This window comes from Chiroxiphia lanceolata, chromosome 10 (assembly GCF_009829145.1).
Source record: "Chiroxiphia lanceolata isolate bChiLan1 chromosome 10, bChiLan1.pri, whole genome shotgun sequence".
In the NCBI taxonomy this organism is placed as follows: Eukaryota; Metazoa; Chordata; class Aves; order Passeriformes; family Pipridae; genus Chiroxiphia; species Chiroxiphia lanceolata.
Window position 1 is genome coordinate 1,043,148 of NC_045646.1, and position 18,050 is coordinate 1,061,197.

Genomic DNA, 18,050 nt, shown 5'->3' on the forward strand with positions numbered 1-18,050 from the left:
CACGGCAGGGGTTGGCCCAGCCCTCCGTTGTACAATACATAAAAACTCGTCTCATTTTTTACTTTGAAAGGGGCACAGCCCCTGCTTTCCAGCCTCCCCTCTCCCCCACGCTGCAGGTACTTCATGGCTCGCTGCTCACCAGCCTCACCCCCGGGAGGACCAGGAACAAAAGCACTAAAGAAGCACCAGCATCTATTCTTATTTTAGAATCTCAGGAGTCACAATTTTACCCCTGAAATCAGCAGAGAAAATGCTGACACAGCAACTAATTGTTAGACAAGCAGTGCTCAGCTATTAAGGTTTTTTTTCACCACACTCTTCTCTCCAGTATTTCACTGGAAAGGAATCACACAGAAAGAAGGAAAATCTGTAAAGCACTTCACTTTAAATAAATATTGGGACTGTGGGAGGTTAAACAAAGGTCAAGTGCTTGGTATATAAAACATGTAACAATGAACTTAAGAAATTCAATCTTTATTTTGAGAATATTTACAACATAAATAGTAGTACACTCATATACTTAACATGTGTGCCAAAAATAAAAAAAAATAATTTAAGTTCTTATCACCTTCTGGTCCTCCTTTTCAAATTTCTTGTTAAAGTTTTATTTTCATCTAATTTTCGACATTTATAGAACCATCAGAAAAAAAAAAAACATAGGTTTTTCCTCTTCAAGGGAAAGTTGAATTCTAAAAATCTGGATTCTTGACATTAATTTACATTCTTTGATATACCAAGTGATTTTTTTCCCCCAAGGAACTTTATTTGTTACAACCTTAACAGCCATAACAGATTACCATTTATAGCAGTAACAATGCAACCCATTATTCAAGACGAATGTTTTCTGAAACAAAAATTACACACCAAAAACAGTGTAAGAAAAGAATTCAAACAAAAAGCTCACGTGTAAACACTTCCCATGAGCTTTGCAAAGGCCTGAAGGGGAGTTTCTAACCCGTGTGAGCTGTGCAGCAGGGACACATCACGGAGGTGTGAACTGGCACTGCACCTCCCAAACCTGCTCCGTGTGCTGCCTTCCCCGCTGGGAACACAGGTCGTAGGGATTTAGAAGGTGGAAAACTGGACAACTAATTTAGGACATTATTGTGGAAGAGTTTGGCACCAGAACCTTTTCATTGGTGGCCTGCACACTGCTCCTGAATTTCACATAAACCCACCTGGGTTATGATATGGGATATATTCTACATAACCCATTCACTGTGGGGCTTCTGCTCGAGACAGGGACCCTCAACATCACGGCACTGTCTGTGATCACAAACATCCCCTGGACACAAACCACACAACTCAGGGAGCTGACGTTCCTCCACCTTTTCACCTCTCAGTGGAGCCCCTAAACCACCTCACAAACTCTTTCAGCCTCTGCACAAATTTATTGCTGCTGATGTGATCTTGGATCCTTTCAGATTTCTTATCCTCTTTCCAAATGCCTTTATTTTTCTTCAAGGCCTTCAGCTCTGCCCGAAGGAGCCTCTTGTGGAGCTTCCAGTACAGGTGGGACTCGTGGGGCAGCCCCTCAATCCGGGCTGCTCTGCCCAGCCCTTGGCTCAGGAGCTCTTCGTTCAAGCACGTGCTGAGAAATCGACCCTATAAAAGGCACAATAAAGATGACAGTCACCATTAAAACAGGTTTATTTGGGGGTTTGTGTGAACACCCCCAGAGGTACAAGCTTCAATTGTGGCTAAATCTATGCTCTGGCAGAAGAAGTTCAAAGTGAAGAGGAATCCAGCTGACTCAAAACCCAGCTCTAATGTGAGGCCCTGGCACAGGTTGCCCAGAGAAGCTGTGGCTGCCCCATCCCTGGAAGTGTTCAAGGCCAGGTTGGACGGGGCTTGGAGCAACCTGGGATAGTGGAAGGTGTCCCTGTCAGCATCTGACAGAGACACACACTCCTGTCATAAGTCAGTCTGCAAAAATACTGGTCTTGAAGTCAGATTTGCAAACACAACATTTAGAATTCACATCCAAAGACATAAAACATTCCTTAAATGAACGGAGACAACGGAATTGCACGACTACAATCAAACTCAAGAGCGCAGATAAAAGCCAGTTTTGGAGGCTCTATTTACCTTATTCACTAAAACAAGGCAGTCCAGGGCCGAGCCCTCCCTGCCCAGGAGCTGGAACCACATGGGCTGTTGGGGGCTGAGCTCTCTCTGCAGCCAGGCCGTGCCACTGGGAGCCACCTCCACACCCGCCAGCCGGATCAGCAGGAGCCCCTCTGACTGCCCTGGGAACAGAGAGGGACACGTTCGGTGCTGCAGGGAACCTCATGCTTTGCACAGACCCTCGGCTCTTGGTAATGAATTTATTCCCGTGGACTTAAAGAATCCCTTTTAGTTCCCCAAAGGACTTCTCTGCAAACAGGAATTTGGTCTCATCTCTCCTTCAGTTAAAAAAAAAAAAAAAAATAAAATTCAAGTTTGCACAAGTGGTTTGAGCTGGTTTGGGTTATTCTGCATACAGAGAGAAAGACCTGCTCCCACCATCAGTCACTGTCACTTATCCAAAGGGGCAGAGGCATTAACACCTGCTGGTGTTTGCACACACACCTGAGTGTGTGACTCATGGAACTGAGGGACATTTCTTTCTGACAGCAAAACTGCCCCCCAAAACGGGTGTCTGCAAAGAAAAGCACAAACCCAGCAAAATCTTTTTGCCAGGAGTGAGATGAGCTGTGCAAGTAGAAGCACTGCCTGTGTGCTCACTTCTGCTGTTGGAAAATATCACAGTAACAAATAACACAAACACTGTATTGACAGACTCTCTGTATGGGTCTCCTCCCATCTTTTATTCCCCAGTTTCCCACCTGGAAAGCACAGATAGACCAAAAGGCAGAGCAGGAAATGTTTCAGCCCTTCCTCCCAACCTTGCAGGTGCTCTGAGAGCAGCACATTTCATCCCTACCCTTGTTCTTCACATTCCTTATTACTTACACTTTCTCTGGATGGCTGTGATGAAAGGAATGCTGATGGGAATGTGCTCAACTTCCAGGCCCTGCTCTGTGACATGATGTAATTTCCCTCTCAATTTCACATTCTTTTCTACAAACTCCACAGGTATATCCAAAGCACTTGTAAACTTCGTTGTCTATTGATGGAAGGAAGAGCAAGACAAAGTTTTATGAAAAAAGGTAGAGTGATTACAGTCACATTAGATCCAACTTCTTCTTAAAGTAGTTTGGGAAACTACAGATCTATTATTAGAGAGCATGGACAAGCAAATATAGATATTTACTTAATAGTGATCAGCTGCAGAGGCCGTGCCAGCCTTTCCCTGGCTTACAGGACCTGCAGCATCGGGGTGGACATAAAAGCCAGGTTTAGAGAGAGAACAGAAACTGCCATTTTTTGAGCAATGCTTATTGAAGTTCACTTGATGCACCGTGAAAGGAGTGATTTAGAAGCAGCCTGAATGGTGCTGGGATGAGGTGAAAGGAGGCCAAAGGACAGACTCGCTGAACACAAAGGCAGAGCAGGGAGGGCAGAGACAGCCCCGCCTTCCCTAAGGGAGGAAACGAGGAGAGGGACAAAGGCAGGTGAACAGCTTTGGGAAGATCACAGGGAGATTAAATTTGATACCACAGCACTGGAGGATCCCGAGGGGGTGTTATGTGATCACACAGGGAAACCAAGCTGAGCAGCAGCAAAGACTTGGGCTGTGGCACAGGAATGGAGCGAACACTGGTTTGGGGTGGAGGGAGAAGGACAGGTGAGACCCCCAGAGAAGACACTGAGGTCTCACTGTCAGAGGCCTTTGCAGAGCACTGACCTAATTCTACTGAGCTGTGAAACCCACTGACCTGCTGAGGTACAACTGCTGGGAACCAAACCCCCAAACACCAGGCTTAAGGCAAAGACCTGTCTCCTGTGTGTTATTTATTCAGCAATGCCCATCTGTGGTCCCTAAGGCCTCCCACCAGGAACATGGAAATTCAGGACCCTCAGGTAGGAAGCCTGGAGGGTTTTTAGGAACAGAAGCTGTCCAAAGCTGATCTCATCTGTTCTGGAAGCTCCACCAGACAGATTAACACCTTCACAGGCCCTTGGGTGAAAACCAAGCAACCAAAAACTGGAAAAATATAATTCTGGCAACATTTGCAGTTCATGTTTTCTGGTAGGATTTTAAAGCAGAAACTCTGCACAAAAGTTCTCTTGTAGCCTTTGGAATTGTGCAGAGGGAAGAGGAGGGTATCTGTTATTTTTAAGCAGCTGGAACCCTGGGGGAGTGGGGTCACTCCCTGCCCATGGAGGCTCAGCTTCTCCACGCACCGGTGGTGTGGTGTCAGTGCAGCGTGACCTGATCACTCCAGGGAGCAGAGGGCTTCGGGAACAGGCTCTGCGTGGGAGCACAAGGGAGGGACGAGGGGGCAGCTCGGTCGGGCTGTGGAGGTGCTGCACGACAGTGACACCGAGGCCCTCAAGGTTGGAGCCCCCCAAGATCTGAATCAAACTTTGCCGTTGTTTTTTCCAGTTGTTACTCAGCAGCTGTGGCTGGACCGTTATGTATCGGCAATTGCATCGTGAGCGTTCTGTGCTCGGCTACCCCTCTGCTTTAGGGAGAAGACAATCCCGAGAGGAATGGGCTGCCTGGAAAGGTAATTCCAGCACTGGGGGGGTCGCGACCACCGAGCACCGACCCCTTCTCAGAACAGACCCAAATGAGGGCAGAGCTGCGCCCGCGGACCGAGCAGCACGAGAAGGGAGAGAGACAATCAACAACCAGCGGCTTGAGCGCTCATGAACGGGAAAGGGATGTCACTTGTGACCAAGGGATGCCGTTCAGCGTACAAATAGTGCAAAGCCTCGAAGATGGCGGAGCGGGGACCCCTTTGAGAGAACCACCCGGCTCCTGCTGCCGTGGAATGGGATAAAACACAGCAATCCCTCAGCTCGGTGCGGGAATCGGCGCTTCCACCGGGAGCGGGCGGGACAGCAACGGGAACGCGCCTGGGCCCGGCCCCACCCCAGGGTCCCCACAGCAGGGTCCCCACAGCAGGGTCCCCACAGCAGGGTCCCTCCAGCCGGGTCCCCACAGCAGGGTCCCCACAGCAGGGTCCCTCCAGCCGGGTCCCCACCCCAGGGTCCCTCCAGCAGGGTCCCCACAGCAGGGTCCCTACCCCAAGGTGCCCACCCCAGGGTCCCTCCAGCAGGGTCCCCACAGCGGGGTCCCCACAGTGAGGTCCCTACCCCAGGCCCCCCGCCCGGCCCCCCAGCCCCGCACTCACCAGGCGGATGCTCCGCGCCAGCAGCAGCACCGCGGCCACGGCCGCGCCGGCGCTCAGGCCCTGCGGGCAGAGAGAGGGAGTCAGGGCGGCCGGGGGGCTCGGGCGGCTCGGCGGGACCCCACGGCCGCCCCCGTTACCCGCAGCAGCCCCAGGTGCGCGTCCGCCCACTCGGAGAGCCGGGCCAGGCCCTGCCCCAGCCGGCCGGGGCCGCTCGGCTGCTCCGCCATGGCCGCGCCCCGGGCGGGAACGGGGAGGGAACGGGGCGGGACACGGGAAAACATCACCAGAGCCCCCCCTGGCGCGGGCACGGACACCGCCCACACAGCGGGCTGCTCCTTCCATCCAGCCCGGCCTTGGGCACTCCCAGGGATGGGGCAGCCACAGCTTCTCTGGGCAACCTGTGCCAGGGCCTCCCCACCCTCACAGCCAGGAATTCCTTCCCAATATCCCATCTATCCCTGCCCTCTGGCAGTGGGAAGCCATTCCCTGTGTCCTGTCCCTCCATCCCTTGTCCCCAGTCCCTCTCCAGCTCTCCTGGAGCCCCTTTAGGCCCTGGGAGGGGCTCTCAGCTCTCCCTGGAGCCTTCTCTTCCCCAGCTTTGAACTCTCCAAACCTCTGACCCTGCCAGATGCTCCTTTCTTCTTGTCTTTTTAAGGCTTGTGTTTGTGTTTTATTATTTTTATTTTTATTTTATTTTAATCTTAGAGGTGTTTTAAGTCCTCAGTAATTGTAATGTTTTTTTAAAAATCACTTCAAAAGAGGGTTGGCAGAAAAAAGCAACAATATTAAAATTTTACTGCTTCCCTTCAGCAACCTGCTAATGGGCTGGCACAGCACTAACATTTCTGATCTACAAAATAGCTACTTAGATTAAAAGCACTAATCCATCACTTGTTTCAGCAGTTTGGAAGAATAAACAGTTACTTAATTTAAGGTCACATTTCATACATATTCTGACCAATTTAGAGTGTATGTGTAACTTTGACATTTTTGAGATCATCTAATAACTGATAATAAGCAATCCTCAACCCATCTTTATTAGTAACAAGTTTCAGTGGCACCTTCTGAAAAAGTGAACAAAATCACAAAGTAAAAGCCAACCCCCCAAAAATCTGGGAATTTAATTTCCCATCTTCTGCACTTGAGATGGTTTTCCTCGAAGTCAGAAAAGTTAAAAATCTCTAGGTATGGACAAGCTGTGATTAAATCTGTGGTCCATGGTTCCAGTGGGGACACAGAACTGAAGTGCCTCACACGTGGTCAGTGCATTGGAGGTGAGGGGGCTGGGACTCAAAGGTGCAGCCATAAATCTCTGATGTATTTTTGTTGTCTTTGTGCTTATGCAGAGGAAGATTTTCAGCTTGGAGAATAAACACCATCTGATTTCATTCAGCTTGACTGATTGTGCTGTACTTGAAACAAACTGTGACAAGTTGTCCACTCAGGAGAGGGGAAGGGACAGGAGTCAGTGCCAAAGAAACACGTGTGCACAGTCCTCTTCCAGATCCTCCTTGCTCCTGATGCCATGGACAGAGACCCTTCCAGACCCCCCCTTGCTCCTGATGCCACGGAGACCCTTCGTACACACCCACCCGTCCCCTCCAGTCACTCCAAAGGTGGGGTTGATTTACATTCCCCCCCAAACACACAGTAACAGAAGATCCCCAACCTCCTCCAAGCCCAACACTTCAAATACTGACAAGGCAAGAAACACAGACAGAGAGACTCGTGCCCTTCCACGGGCTGTTTAATAGCGATGCACCATTCACACCCACCGAGGTCCCAGTGCCCTCTCAGCGCGGGCTGTGGGTCACTAAGGCACTCAGGAGGGAGGGCAGGGGGGATAATGCACCGGGAATGTTTCCACCACATGGCATCAGCAGCTCCTGCTGCAGCAGCTCCACCACAGGACTGTGCTCCTTGGATTTACGTGAGGGCGAGACGTGTACCTGCTCTCTGGGAATCTGGCAACTTCGTCATCACCAACTCGCTTTTCTAACCCCCAGCTGGGAGCAGTCACGGTTTTCCCATTGATTTTGAGAAGGAATGCTCAAATTTTAGTGACACTGGGGAAACCCAACACTATCAGTTCATTCCCTCAAACTCACCCTGCTCTGAAGGCCCTCCCCTGGGAAGCCCAGCTGCTGCACCTTCCAGTTACAGCTGCAGGAGCTGAGGCTCAGAGGATTGTGCGTTACTCCAGTCCTACAGCATTTTGTCCTCAAGAAAGTTCCTTGAATGTAAATCAAAATGCTTTGAAACAGCGGAAATAAATTAAACAAATGTAATTTGATTATAAAAATATTTTCTTATAAATCTTTAAAGCTTATAAAAGCCAGAAAATACATTTAAAAGAATCTCCGGAACGTTTCATCCTTTGAGGCGTGGCCACAGTTCAGAAAGTGAGAAGCAAAGCCCACAGACACCTCACACTGATCTTCCCACAAGGAATTCCGTAGTACAACACTTAACCTGTACGTGAGAATGCCTTTGGCATCCCTCCCTGGGCCAGCTGGCCTGTCAGGTCACTTCTGTGTGACAGTAAAGCTGGGACTCAGCTGGCAGTGCTGCCCCTCGACAGCCACGGCACCAGGAGCTTTTCCAGGGGTGCCGTATGGGATCAGCGGTGGTTGTGCCAGCAGCCGTGGCTCTGGAGCTCAGGGAAATGCAGGATACTCAGGGAGGACAGAGGTGGGAACCTTTACTCTCTGAACTGACACTGGGAGGGCAGTGGTGTCACAGCCACCGCCTCGGCCACACGGTCTCACTGCTGTGGCACCAAATACCGATGTTCCTGGGGGTGGGTTATGGGATATGTCTGTATAATAGAACTAAAACAACCTTGCCGGTCCATCCAACGTTTAAGTGCATCAATTGCTCCTCTTGCACTTCCAGGAAGACTGTCCTTCGTCCTGCAGCTTTTTAAACTTTGGTCCAAGGAGGAACCACCAGCCAAAGCCCAGGATGAGGCAGACGACGGACTCCACGTAGTAACCGTCCAGAGTGGTCACGCAGGAGCCACCAGCCTCTGTGCAGAGCTGAAACAGGAGCACAACCTGATGCATTAAGTACCTCTGGGAGACACAAACACAGACTTCAGAAAGATTAGAGAGCCACTGGTGTCTACTTGCTCTTGCTTCTGACTAAGTATAGTTGTTGACTCTTCCTTGTTTCTTACAGAGGCAGTCAGAGAGGCTTTGGAGCTTAGCAGCAGCATGAAGAGTAACAAATCTGTCCTAAAATAATTTGGGAAATGGAGCACACTGGCCCATGGGGCAAACCCCAGGAAACAGAAACTGCCCCACTGGCTGGGAGAAATCTCATGGAGAAAGAGGATGATTTTTTTTTTAAACAGCCATCCATGTTATGGTCTCCCCATCCCTGGAAGTGTCCAAGGCCAGGCTGGATGGGGCTTGGAGCAACCCGGACTAGTGGAAGGTGTCCCTGCCCATGGCAGGGGGTGGAACTGGATGAGATTTAAAGTCCCTTCCAACCCAAACCACTCTGGGGTTCTCTGTCTGGGAGAAACACGCCCAGGATGGTTTTTAACCCCCAGCATTTAAAGGGTGAGTGTACAGCACAGGACTGTTTCTGATATTGTTTGGCTTTCAACACTGCTCTAATCCCAGGATAAATCAATCCCCTGAGCTGAGGCTCTGCCAGCACTTTCTGAGACATGTCAAAATCAGACTAGGAATAAGAAGGGAGTGGTGGTGGTGGTGGAATGTTACCAACTGGGAGGATGAGAGAAAAGATCAGAGGAGTGAGGTGAAGGAGGAAGGACTCAAGTTCAGTGGAGGCCCAGGGAACCTAATTAGTGACAAGCTAATGAGGGAGGCTGAAAAAGCACCTGCTGTGGAAGCAGTTTCCCCTCTGCAAGCAGTAAAAACTGCAAGTCCAGCTCAGACAAGTCATGCTGGATTCCCATAACACTTTGTTTAGAGAACCTCCACATCCCAAAGAGTCCTGGCATTCAGGAGTGAAATAAATCTCACTCAGGAGCACTCAAAAACCCCCCCAAACACTTCCACCCTTCAGCCACGTTAAGTGTCTCATTTGCCACGAGGAGGTGAATTTGAAACCTTGCTTTCCCAGCAGTTTTGTGTCCTGTTGTTTGATCTGTGTACAGTGCACAGCAAGTTCTTTGTTCTCTTCCAGAGGGATCCCAGACTGGGAAGGCAGCCAGTCCCACTGCTCCGTTTCAGGGGGAAAGTGAATACCAAAGTCAGGGAGCAGAGCAGCATCCTGGAGAAGGGATCAAGGCAGGCAGAGAGGAAATCTCCAGGAAGACAGGAGGAAGTAAAAACCTACCACAAGAATGGAGGGACTTGGAGGACAGACAGCCCTGCCCAGGACAGAGCCCCTAATTACACAACTCATAAACACACCTACAGCCTCCTTACACCAGAGTACGTGGCACCAATCTGGTGCTTCTACTACAGCTTTTCATCCCAGCCCAGAAAGGGACAACTACCCTGCAACTGCAAATCCCTGGTAAGATGTTGGTTAGTCAGAGTGGACAAACAAAAGCAGACAATTTTGTCAGACGGGAAAATCAGCTCCACCAGTGGGAATTTTTAAGCGTGAGCTGTGCACTGTGAAGGTTGTCAGAGGCAAAAAAAACACCCTAGGAAGCAATTTAATTGTGCCACTATTGAGCAGGGCCCTCCAGAGCCCCCAGACTCACCTCTGCAGCTGCTGCAGTGCCACAGGAGTGGCCCTGGGCCCCGGTACACTCCTTCACCGTGAGGGGATCCACCAGCCACAGGGCCACGGTGGAGGGCCAGTTGCCCCCCAGGTTGGACACCGTGTTCAGCAGGGTCATGTAGGTGCCCCCGATGAGCGGGTCGCTCACCTTGGCGTTGAAGGCCATGATTGCCACGTACATGCTGTACAGGGTGATCTGGGGGGACAAACACACACACAGGGGTCTCCACGGGCACCACAGCTCAAACCCCCGACGCGAACACTGTCCTGAAGTTAGCAACATTCACTGAAAAACAATCCCAACAGCTTAAAATTGCCCCAGGGAGCAACTCCTCCTGCAGCCTGTCCCTCTGCTGACACGAGGAGTGGCCTTGCCACTTGCCTCAAGTCGTGCTGCATGACCTGAGTCATGGCCCACGTGCACTGGCATGACTCAGGTTATCAAACTAAAACACAACAGCTAAAATAGCATCCAAACCCCACACTGTTGTATTTAAAATCAACCCTCACCGCATCATACAATCAGTTCTGATCCAAAACCAGGTTTTCCAGGCCTTTGGATCAGATCCATTGTGATGTTCCTCCAACGAGCTAGCATTTTTTCTAGGAGTAGGATCACATAACTCCATGGATCTGCAGAACCAGCACAGTCATCACTGTGCCTGTCAAACTCTGCCAGAGTGCTGGGATTTCTCCAGCTCCACTGTGCTTTTGAGCTTCTGGCTCTGGGGAAAAAATAACCTGGGAAACAAAATCAGATCTAGACAACCCAAAGTAGCTCCACAGATGCTGTCCAGTGGAGCACAAGGGAACAGGGAGAACTACCACTGGTGAGAGTATCAGAAGGCAATACAGCCACACAGATCAGGCCTGGAGGGCTTCCAGTGAGAGCCAGGACAAGGCAGGTGACAGCATTCACAGGCCTCGAGGTGATGGGTGTGACACACTCTCCTGCCTCCCCTTCCCAGGGGGTGTTACCTGATGCAGAGCGTAACTCAGCACCACCACAGCGTAGTAGTACACGGGAAATCCTCCCTCATGCTTCACTTTAGGAGCCCACCACACCAGGAAAGCAAACTCCAGGCCAAGCAGCAACCTGGAGGGGTAAGAAACAATTAGTAATTCAAATAATTCTTCCCACGTGTTTCCTCAACACGGAGCAACTAATGAACATTTACAGAGAGTACACTGAAGTAGTTCAGATCTAAACAGTTACACCTATTTCTGTCTCAGAATTAGATATTAAATATTTGACAAGCAGTGAAATTGTTAAATAAGAGCAGGAGAGCATGGCTCTAATGGTGCTGTACACTCATCTTCAAAACACCTCATGCTCTTCTTTCTCACAGGTGATTGCCTGAATTATCTTCAAGGCACAGGACAGAATTCAGCTCCCTGTGAGAATCCTGACACACTTTCTTGTAGCTGGGAGTTAGAGAGTTACACAAGAAACCCTACACTTGATCTAAATACACAAACTGAACACACACATTACTGTGCTTCTCTAAAATGAGGTTCTACCTGAAAGGCATCGCTTTGTAGAAGGTGTTCAGGGGCTGGGGGCCTGCTGTGTATTTGCTGATGACCAGGGGCAAGATGATCTGTAAAGGAACCATTGGAACTGCCAGCAGAGCCAGGTGCTCTTTGGGGACCCCCTCCTCCACCAGTTTGAGTCCTGTTACAGCATCTGCTGCTGAAAATCCAACCTGCAAGAGAAATGAGACAAAACAGGCTGAGGAAAGCAGGGGGAGCTTGGCTAGAAATTCAATTTAGTATTAAGTAACTTGAGGACAAGTCACTTCTGCCACTGATTTGACTTCCAAATTAGTTCTACATGTTCTACACTTGCACACTCTTATTGTCATCAGTGCCAAAAGCTTCCCAAGAACATTAAGCAGCACTGCCATTCCTGCCTGTGCCTTCACTGCTGTTGGCACCCACAGTGTCCAACAGGAAGCCATGGAAACCCAGTCTGGACACAGCAGCAGATTCTGAGAACAGTATTTGAGTTAAAAGAAACATTTTCTGCCCTTTTAACTGCAGGCCACACAGTCTGTTTGAAAATGTTTTAAAATGTTTAAAAAACAAATTACTGTTATACCAGACTGCAATCAAACTCCTCCTTAATACTTGTGTAAACACAAAAGCTCAAACAAACGTTTTCTGCTGTCCAGCCCTGCTCGGCACGATGATACAAACAATTCTGCTTCAAACTCCATGTGAAAATCCACAACTCTGATGCAAATCAATAGCAGAACTAAGAAACAGGTTACATCCCAGGGACTCAGCAGCCTTCCAGACTCTGACACCAGCATTTAACAATTCAAAGATGTATTTACTTACTTTGGACGTGAGGATCAAGAGACAGAAGGTAAGAACTGCTGGCATCCTGATTATTGAGAACAGCAGCTTGTATGTATCAGTGATGCCTTTTGTTTCTTCTTTTGCTGGTATTAGCTCCTTGTTTTCCTTTTTCAAAAAGGCAACCAGTGTAGTGGTAACTAAGAAGACAGCTCCCCAGAAAAACAGGAAATCTGGAGGGGAAAATAAAATAAGATCAAAAAAAAAAAAACTTTGTAGCAGCCTTCATTGACAATTCACCGAGTATCAAAAATGCAGTTTATTTTGCTAAATATAAACCTGATCATCAAAATTGAATAAAACCAAGCAGCAAAAGCAAACCACGAGCACAGAGAGTGACACAGCTCTTCCCTCAGCAGGAAGGAGGTGTTTGCTGGAGCTGAGGCAGAGCAGCAGCAGCAAACCGGGTCCCTTCCCTGGTGTTTGGGGGGTTGGTACCACAGGGAGCACGTTGGAGGAGAAACAGAAACACAAATGGAAGCATTGAAGGCTTACACATGCAACCACTAAAGGCTGATAAAGGACAGGGAGTAGTTACAAGACAGGGAAAAACCTGCAGAGGAAGAACTCCTGCACAGCAGTGATTTATGGGTGCTCATGGAGCCCTTCTGTGCCTCAGGGCCACACTCCCTATCCAGCATCTATCTCCCATCTGGAGGAAACAAAGACCTGGGAGTGTGAAAATGGCCTGATGAAAGTTTTTCCAGTCATAAGGAGCCCTCAAATACATCTGGCTGATGTGGATCCTTGCCAAGGTTCAGGTGCTCTGTTTTAACCACAGCTAATATCTGCTGAATTGTGGGTGTGAAGGCAGCAAGGGTAAAACACAGCAAGCAGTACTTTTTGAGTTAGTGAATGGTTAATCTAAGGAAACCCTATCCTCTACCTCCAGGAGAGAGGCAAGAAAGAACTCAGTAACATGCAGGGGGCAGGACAGAAGCAGCCTTTAATCTTCCTGGTCACGAGCAACCCCAGAAGCCTCCGGGAGACTTGAAAGGAAGCAGTGAGAGCTGGTGAAAGGGCAGAGGTTTAGTCAATTATTACCTGCTCCTTATGCCCAGGAAGAGAACAAGAAAATGGGGAAGGACTGCTCTAGGTGTATTCACCATTCTCAGGGTAAAAGAAAAAAGGCTTTTCAAACCAATTTTTTGCTGCTTCCACACCAGCTACTTTTCCCGTTCCTAAAGAGTTCATAACCAATGCTGGCAGATTCCTCTCTGCTAAAAAATAGGTGCCCTTAACACAAATTTTGAAGCAAAGATGCATTTTCAGAGTGTCTCGCTAATCACAGTGCCTGGCTACAAAGAACAGAGGAGCAGTCCTCTAGTAACAACCCTGGGCATTATCACTGCAGTGAGAGATGCACAGTGTGAGGACGGGGACAGAAATAGCTCTGAGCATCATCACATGAGCACTCTTGATCAGGTCAGCCCTGTCAGCTGCAGCACAGCACTGCAAGGGCTGCATCAGCAACAAAGCAAGGCACGAGAAAAAGAAAAAAAAACCCATATGTAATAGTCCACATTAAAAGAATGGGTTTCTTTGAGGTTGTAGGCAGTTTACACAAAAATAAGGTTAATTTCCCTTCAAATACAGTAACCTTCACTAACAGGCTACAAGCAAAAGAACTTTGAAGTTATAGTTTACACAAGGGATTTCAAGCACAAAATTTTCTGGTCCCACCACTGCTGCTTCCCCACCCCGATTTTGTCTCTGCCCCTACACTGTTGTTAACAAAATAAACCACTGTGATGGGGCAAAACGGGCTTTTGAACTACATCAGGGATGGATCAGGCTGGAAAACAACCATCCAGAAGGCGTCCAGGGCTACAGGTCCCAGCTGCACCTGCACAGGTACACACCTCCTCCCAGGAGAAGGCCCTGGCCCAGGTCAGTGTGGGCTGCCTGCCTGCAAGGGGCACCTTTGTCCTGTGCTCACACTTCCCTCTCCTCCTTCATGCTGGAACAGGCTCTCCTGTGACTGCACAGCGGGCAGGAATCACCAAACCCAGCCAGGAACCTGCCCCTGCCTTTAAAAACCCAAAAGTCACCCGACCTGCAGGTGCTGAATAAACTCCTGGACGTGCCAGCACAAACCATCAGCCCACAGAAAGGTTATCTCCCATTTCCTTCTCCAGGCCTTTATCCTGAAACAGCCTAACAGAGCACTTGGTTTGACAGATGGTTTTACATTTGTCCATATTATTTCCTGAAGTTAATGAGAATAACAAATGCTGTTGCTCCTCAACAACTCGAAGATGACTTGGGATCACAGAATATCCTGAGCTGGAAGGAACCCACAAGGATCATCCAACTCCTGTCCCTGCACAGACACCCCAACAACCCCACCCTGTCCCTGAGAGCATTGTCCAAACCCTCCTGGAGCTCTGGCAGCCTTGGGGCTGTGCCCACTGCCCTGGGGAGCCTGGGCAGTGCCAACCACCCTCTGGGGGAAGAACCTTTTGCTGAGATCCAACCTGACCCTGCCCTGACACAGCTCCAGCCATTCCCTCGGGTCCTGTCACCGGCCACCAGAGAGAAGGGATCAGTGCCTGTCCCTCCAGATCATGGAGTGTTGACTTGTTCTTTCCCTGGCACTGGGCTCAGCCTATGACCAAAGTGCTCAGAGATCTGAACTGGCAAGAAACCACTCACTTCTTCCATCTGTAAAGTTTTCTGCTGCTTTACCTGCCTGACCTTGCTCATCCCAACCCCTGTTCCAAGCAGAGCAAGGAGCAGTGAGCCCCTCTGCTCCTCAGTGAGCTGGTTATGTCCTGCTGCTCCTCAGCTGCTTCAGGGAAACACGGACACGCCAACCTGCACCACAGGCACACAAACCAGAGAATGGGAGCTTCTTACAGTTAGTGTTATCTCCTAAAAAAACAATATCCTGCAACTAGAGTGTCAGTTGTTTGCCTTTCTCACTCCAGCCACGTCAGCACTCCAGGATAGGACAGGTCAAGCAGCTTGCATCGGTGCTTTTTGGGTTTGGGATTATATTTTCTAAAGCCAGCATTTTTGTAACAGTAACAAATCCATTTATACAAACAGTGCTGAGTTAAAAACCCCCAAACAACAAAACCCCTGGGCAGTGAGGGAAGTACAGCCAAGCCAAGCTCTCTGAACACCAGTGACTGCAAGTTGCATCAGCAGTGAAGACGTCAGTGTGCACTGCAGAGAGAGGGAAGAGACAGGCCAGCAGTGAGGAGATGCACAGCAGGAGCACAGGGAAAGCCAGGAACTAGCTGGGATGGCAAGGACTGCTCTATGCCCACTGACAGACACCACACAGGAGGCTGGCAGCAGGAAGGGAAGGGGAACACTAGGCAGCAGTGGTGATGCTGCACAGACAGGGTAAGCACAGCAGCCTTGGAAACTGCTGTCCTGGTTTACCCATGAGACAAGGACAGGACAGAAAGCAAAAACTACCCTTTACACGACAATTCCAGCCCATTTTGGCATACCTGTTCCCTGGGATGACACAGGCAAGGCAATCAGTGTGAGAGAGGGAAAAGAGACTAAAACCATGAGAATCTGCCCTTCACTGCTGCTCGTGGCCACCCTGAGACTGCAGCCAGAGGCATCCCAGGATTTCCTGTCCTCCCCCAAGCTCAGCTGGCTAAACTCGACCTTCCAACCAAACCAGGTGCATCTTTAAGGTAATAACCCTAACATCAACCACCACACAGAACCCTGCTGGGAAAAACCCCAAACAACCCAAACACCAGCAAACAGAAGCATCCCTACACTAACAGCTAGTTATGGATGGATTACCAGACTTCATTTAATTCATTGTGAACAAAATTCCCATTAATTTACTAAAATAAGGCCTTCCTTCAGAAAATGGCTATTTTTCAGAATATGCTCAACCCCAAGCACTTCTCATTTCTACCTCTGTGCACAATATCATGTTGGAAGAATGAAAATATTTTGAGTTTCCCCTTTCCTTCCTCCCAGAAGGAGATGTTCATAAAAGGGCTCCTTAAAAAGAAGCAAAGCTTTTGGTTTGTTGGGCTTCTTTTTAGAGTAATCTTGTCCATGGCCACTAAACCAGGAAGGGGAAAAAAAACAATCCAAAGTGCTTAGGTCAGCCAAGATAATGACAAGGCAGGTTTCTCACAGTCTTAAGGCCAGAGAAATCTGGAAGTTCAGTGCATGTAGCAGTGGACTCTGCCAGACTCTGGGCAGGTTGTGCTTTCCCACAGACAGGGGATAAATCAAGACTGTTCCAAAACACCATTCCATCTGAACAGAGGGGTCCAGGCTCAGGGAAGAAGCATCCTGAGGAAGATATAACTACTGCTATAAGGAAGAAATTCTTAGCTGTGAGGGTGGGGAGGCCCTGGCACAGGTTGCCCAGAGAAGCTGTGGCTGCCCCATCCCTGGAAGTGTTCAAGGTCAGGTTGGACGGGGCTTGGAGCAACCTGGGATAGTGGAAGGTGTCCCTGCCCATGGAATCTTTAAGGCCCCTTCCAACCCACCCCATTCCACGGTTCTACCCCCATCCCATCCGGCCCCAGCACACACGGGCCGGCAGTGCCCGGGCAGTACCTGAGAGGGTCACAATCCCCCGGGGCTGCGGCTGGACCCGCAGGTACTTGTTGCAGAAGGAGGCGGACTCGAGGGCGAGGAAGAGGACGTTTCCCAGGAAGTACCCGGCCGTCTGCCCCACGGAGTTGCAGGTGGAGGCGTAGCCCACGTTCTCCCTGGACAGCATGGTGAGCGCCCAGCCGTCCACCGCGATGTCCTGCGTGGCCGCCAGGAACTCGAAGAGGAAGAAGGTGACGGTGAGGGCCCGCACGTCGGGGCCGCGGCCCTGCCCGTCGCCCAGCAGCGCGTCCACCTGCGTGGACATGTAGATCATGAAGAGCCCCAGCACGTACTGCGTGGGCACCAGCCACGACTTGCGGCGGCCGAAGCCGCGCAGGTACACGGCGTCCACCAAGGGCGCCCACAGCAGCTTGAGGCTGAAGGGCCAGAACACGAAGCTGAAGAAGGCCTGGTCGGTGTAGCTGGCGCTCTTGCTCTGCAGGATGAGCGGCACGCTGCCCGCCAGCCCCAGCGGGATGCCCTGCAGCACGTACAGCACCAGCAGCAGCAGGATGCTGCCCAGCTCCGCGCGGAACCCCCGCGCCGCGCCCGCCGCGCCCACCAGCGCCTCGGCGTCCGCGGGCAGCGGCTCGCCCGCCGCGGCCAGGCAGTGCTGCCGGGAGCCGGCGCGGCGCTGCCGCCCGCCCTCCTCGGCGGCGATGGCGGGCGCCATGGCCGGGACGGACCCCGGGAGTGGGGTCGGCGCCGGGATCGGGCGGGAGCGGCCCCGGCGCTGCCCCGGCGCCGCCGCGCTGAGGGAACGGCCCCGCCCCCGCACGCGCGCGCCAGGCGTGGCCGCGCCTCATTGGTGCGCCGAGAGTGACGACATCGAGGCCCCGCCCCTCCCTCAGCATGAGTGACGGGCCGGGGGTGGGATCGGGATGAGAACGGGAACGGGAATGGGATAGGGTTGGGATCAGGAACGGGAATGGGATAGGGTTGGGATCGGGAACGGGAATGGGATAGGGATGGGATCGAGGTCGGCGTCCTGCCCCACTCCCCCCGGCCAAGCCCGGCAGCCCGCGGGGGGACATCGAGCTGTCCCTGCCCAGCAGGGAACCCGGGGGGGGGGTGTCCGGGTGATCCTGGGGGAGACATCGGGAAGAGCATCGGCAGCAGGTCAGGGAGGCGATCCTGCCCCCTCTG

The 18,050-nt window shown here is 50.8% G+C and overlaps 2 protein-coding genes across 4 annotated transcripts; both read right to left on the reverse strand.

Annotated features, from left to right (window-relative positions):
• Positions 1 to 450: 450 nt before the first annotated feature.
• Positions 451 to 5,488, reverse strand: C10H3orf33 (chromosome 10 C3orf33 homolog). 2 transcript variants are annotated; one of them, XM_032697463.1, is made up of 5 exons: positions 5,384 to 5,488; positions 5,247 to 5,306; positions 2,956 to 3,109; positions 2,098 to 2,249; positions 451 to 1,605 (listed from the first exon to the last, which is right to left on the reverse strand). In XM_032697463.1, the coding sequence occupies exons 1-5, from the start codon at positions 5,471 to 5,473 to the stop codon at positions 1,333 to 1,335; spliced, it is 729 nt and encodes a 242-aa protein (XP_032553354.1). In that variant the 5' UTR covers positions 5,474 to 5,488; the 3' UTR covers positions 451 to 1,332. The 2 variants fall into 2 exon arrangements, with proteins under 2 accessions (XP_032553354.1, XP_032553353.1); XM_032697462.1 differs by having other exon boundaries at positions 2,089 to 2,249.
• A 1,477-nt stretch (positions 5,489 to 6,965) lies between these two features.
• On the reverse strand, positions 6,966 to 17,608 carry SLC33A1 (solute carrier family 33 member 1). Of its 2 annotated transcripts, XM_032697459.1 has the most exons (6): positions 16,866 to 17,608; positions 12,297 to 12,487; positions 11,475 to 11,659; positions 10,932 to 11,049; positions 9,934 to 10,149; positions 6,966 to 8,284 (listed from the first exon to the last, which is right to left on the reverse strand). In XM_032697459.1, the coding sequence occupies exons 1-6, from the start codon at positions 17,575 to 17,577 to the stop codon at positions 8,117 to 8,119; spliced, it is 1,590 nt and encodes a 529-aa protein (XP_032553350.1). In that variant the 5' UTR covers positions 17,578 to 17,608; the 3' UTR covers positions 6,966 to 8,116. The 2 variants fall into 2 exon arrangements, with proteins under 2 accessions (XP_032553350.1, XP_032553351.1); XM_032697460.1 differs by lacking the exons at positions 10,932 to 11,049; positions 12,297 to 12,487.
• Positions 17,609 to 18,050: the final 442 nt, after the last annotated feature.

Excerpts from the sequence above, each read along its gene's own strand:
- SLC33A1 (XM_032697459.1), bottom strand. The coding sequence starts at position 17,577 with ATGGCGCCCGCCATCGCCGCCGAGGAGGGCGGGCGGCAGCGCCGCGCC. Across the intron at positions 11,050-11,474 it reads TACAAAGCGATGCCTTTCAG|GTTGCTGCTTGGCCTGGAGT; the intron begins GTAGAACCTCAT and ends TTACCCCTCCAG. Across the intron at positions 8,285-9,933 it reads GCACTGCAGCAGCTGCAGAG|CTCTGCACAGAGGCTGGTGG; the intron begins GTGAGTCTGGGG and ends CTCCTGTTTCAG.
- C10H3orf33 (XM_032697462.1), bottom strand. The coding sequence starts at position 5,473 with ATGGCGGAGCAGCCGAGCGGCCCCGGCCGGCTGGGGCAGGGCCTGGCC. Across the intron at positions 2,250-2,955 it reads CACAGCCATCCAGAGAAAGT|GGCAGTCAGAGGGGCTCCTG; the intron begins GTAAGTAATAAG and ends CTCTGTTCCCAG. Across the intron at positions 1,606-2,088 it reads GCCTTGTTTTAGTGAATAAG|GGTCGATTTCTCAGCACGTG; the intron begins GTAAATAGAGCC and ends TGCCTTTTATAG.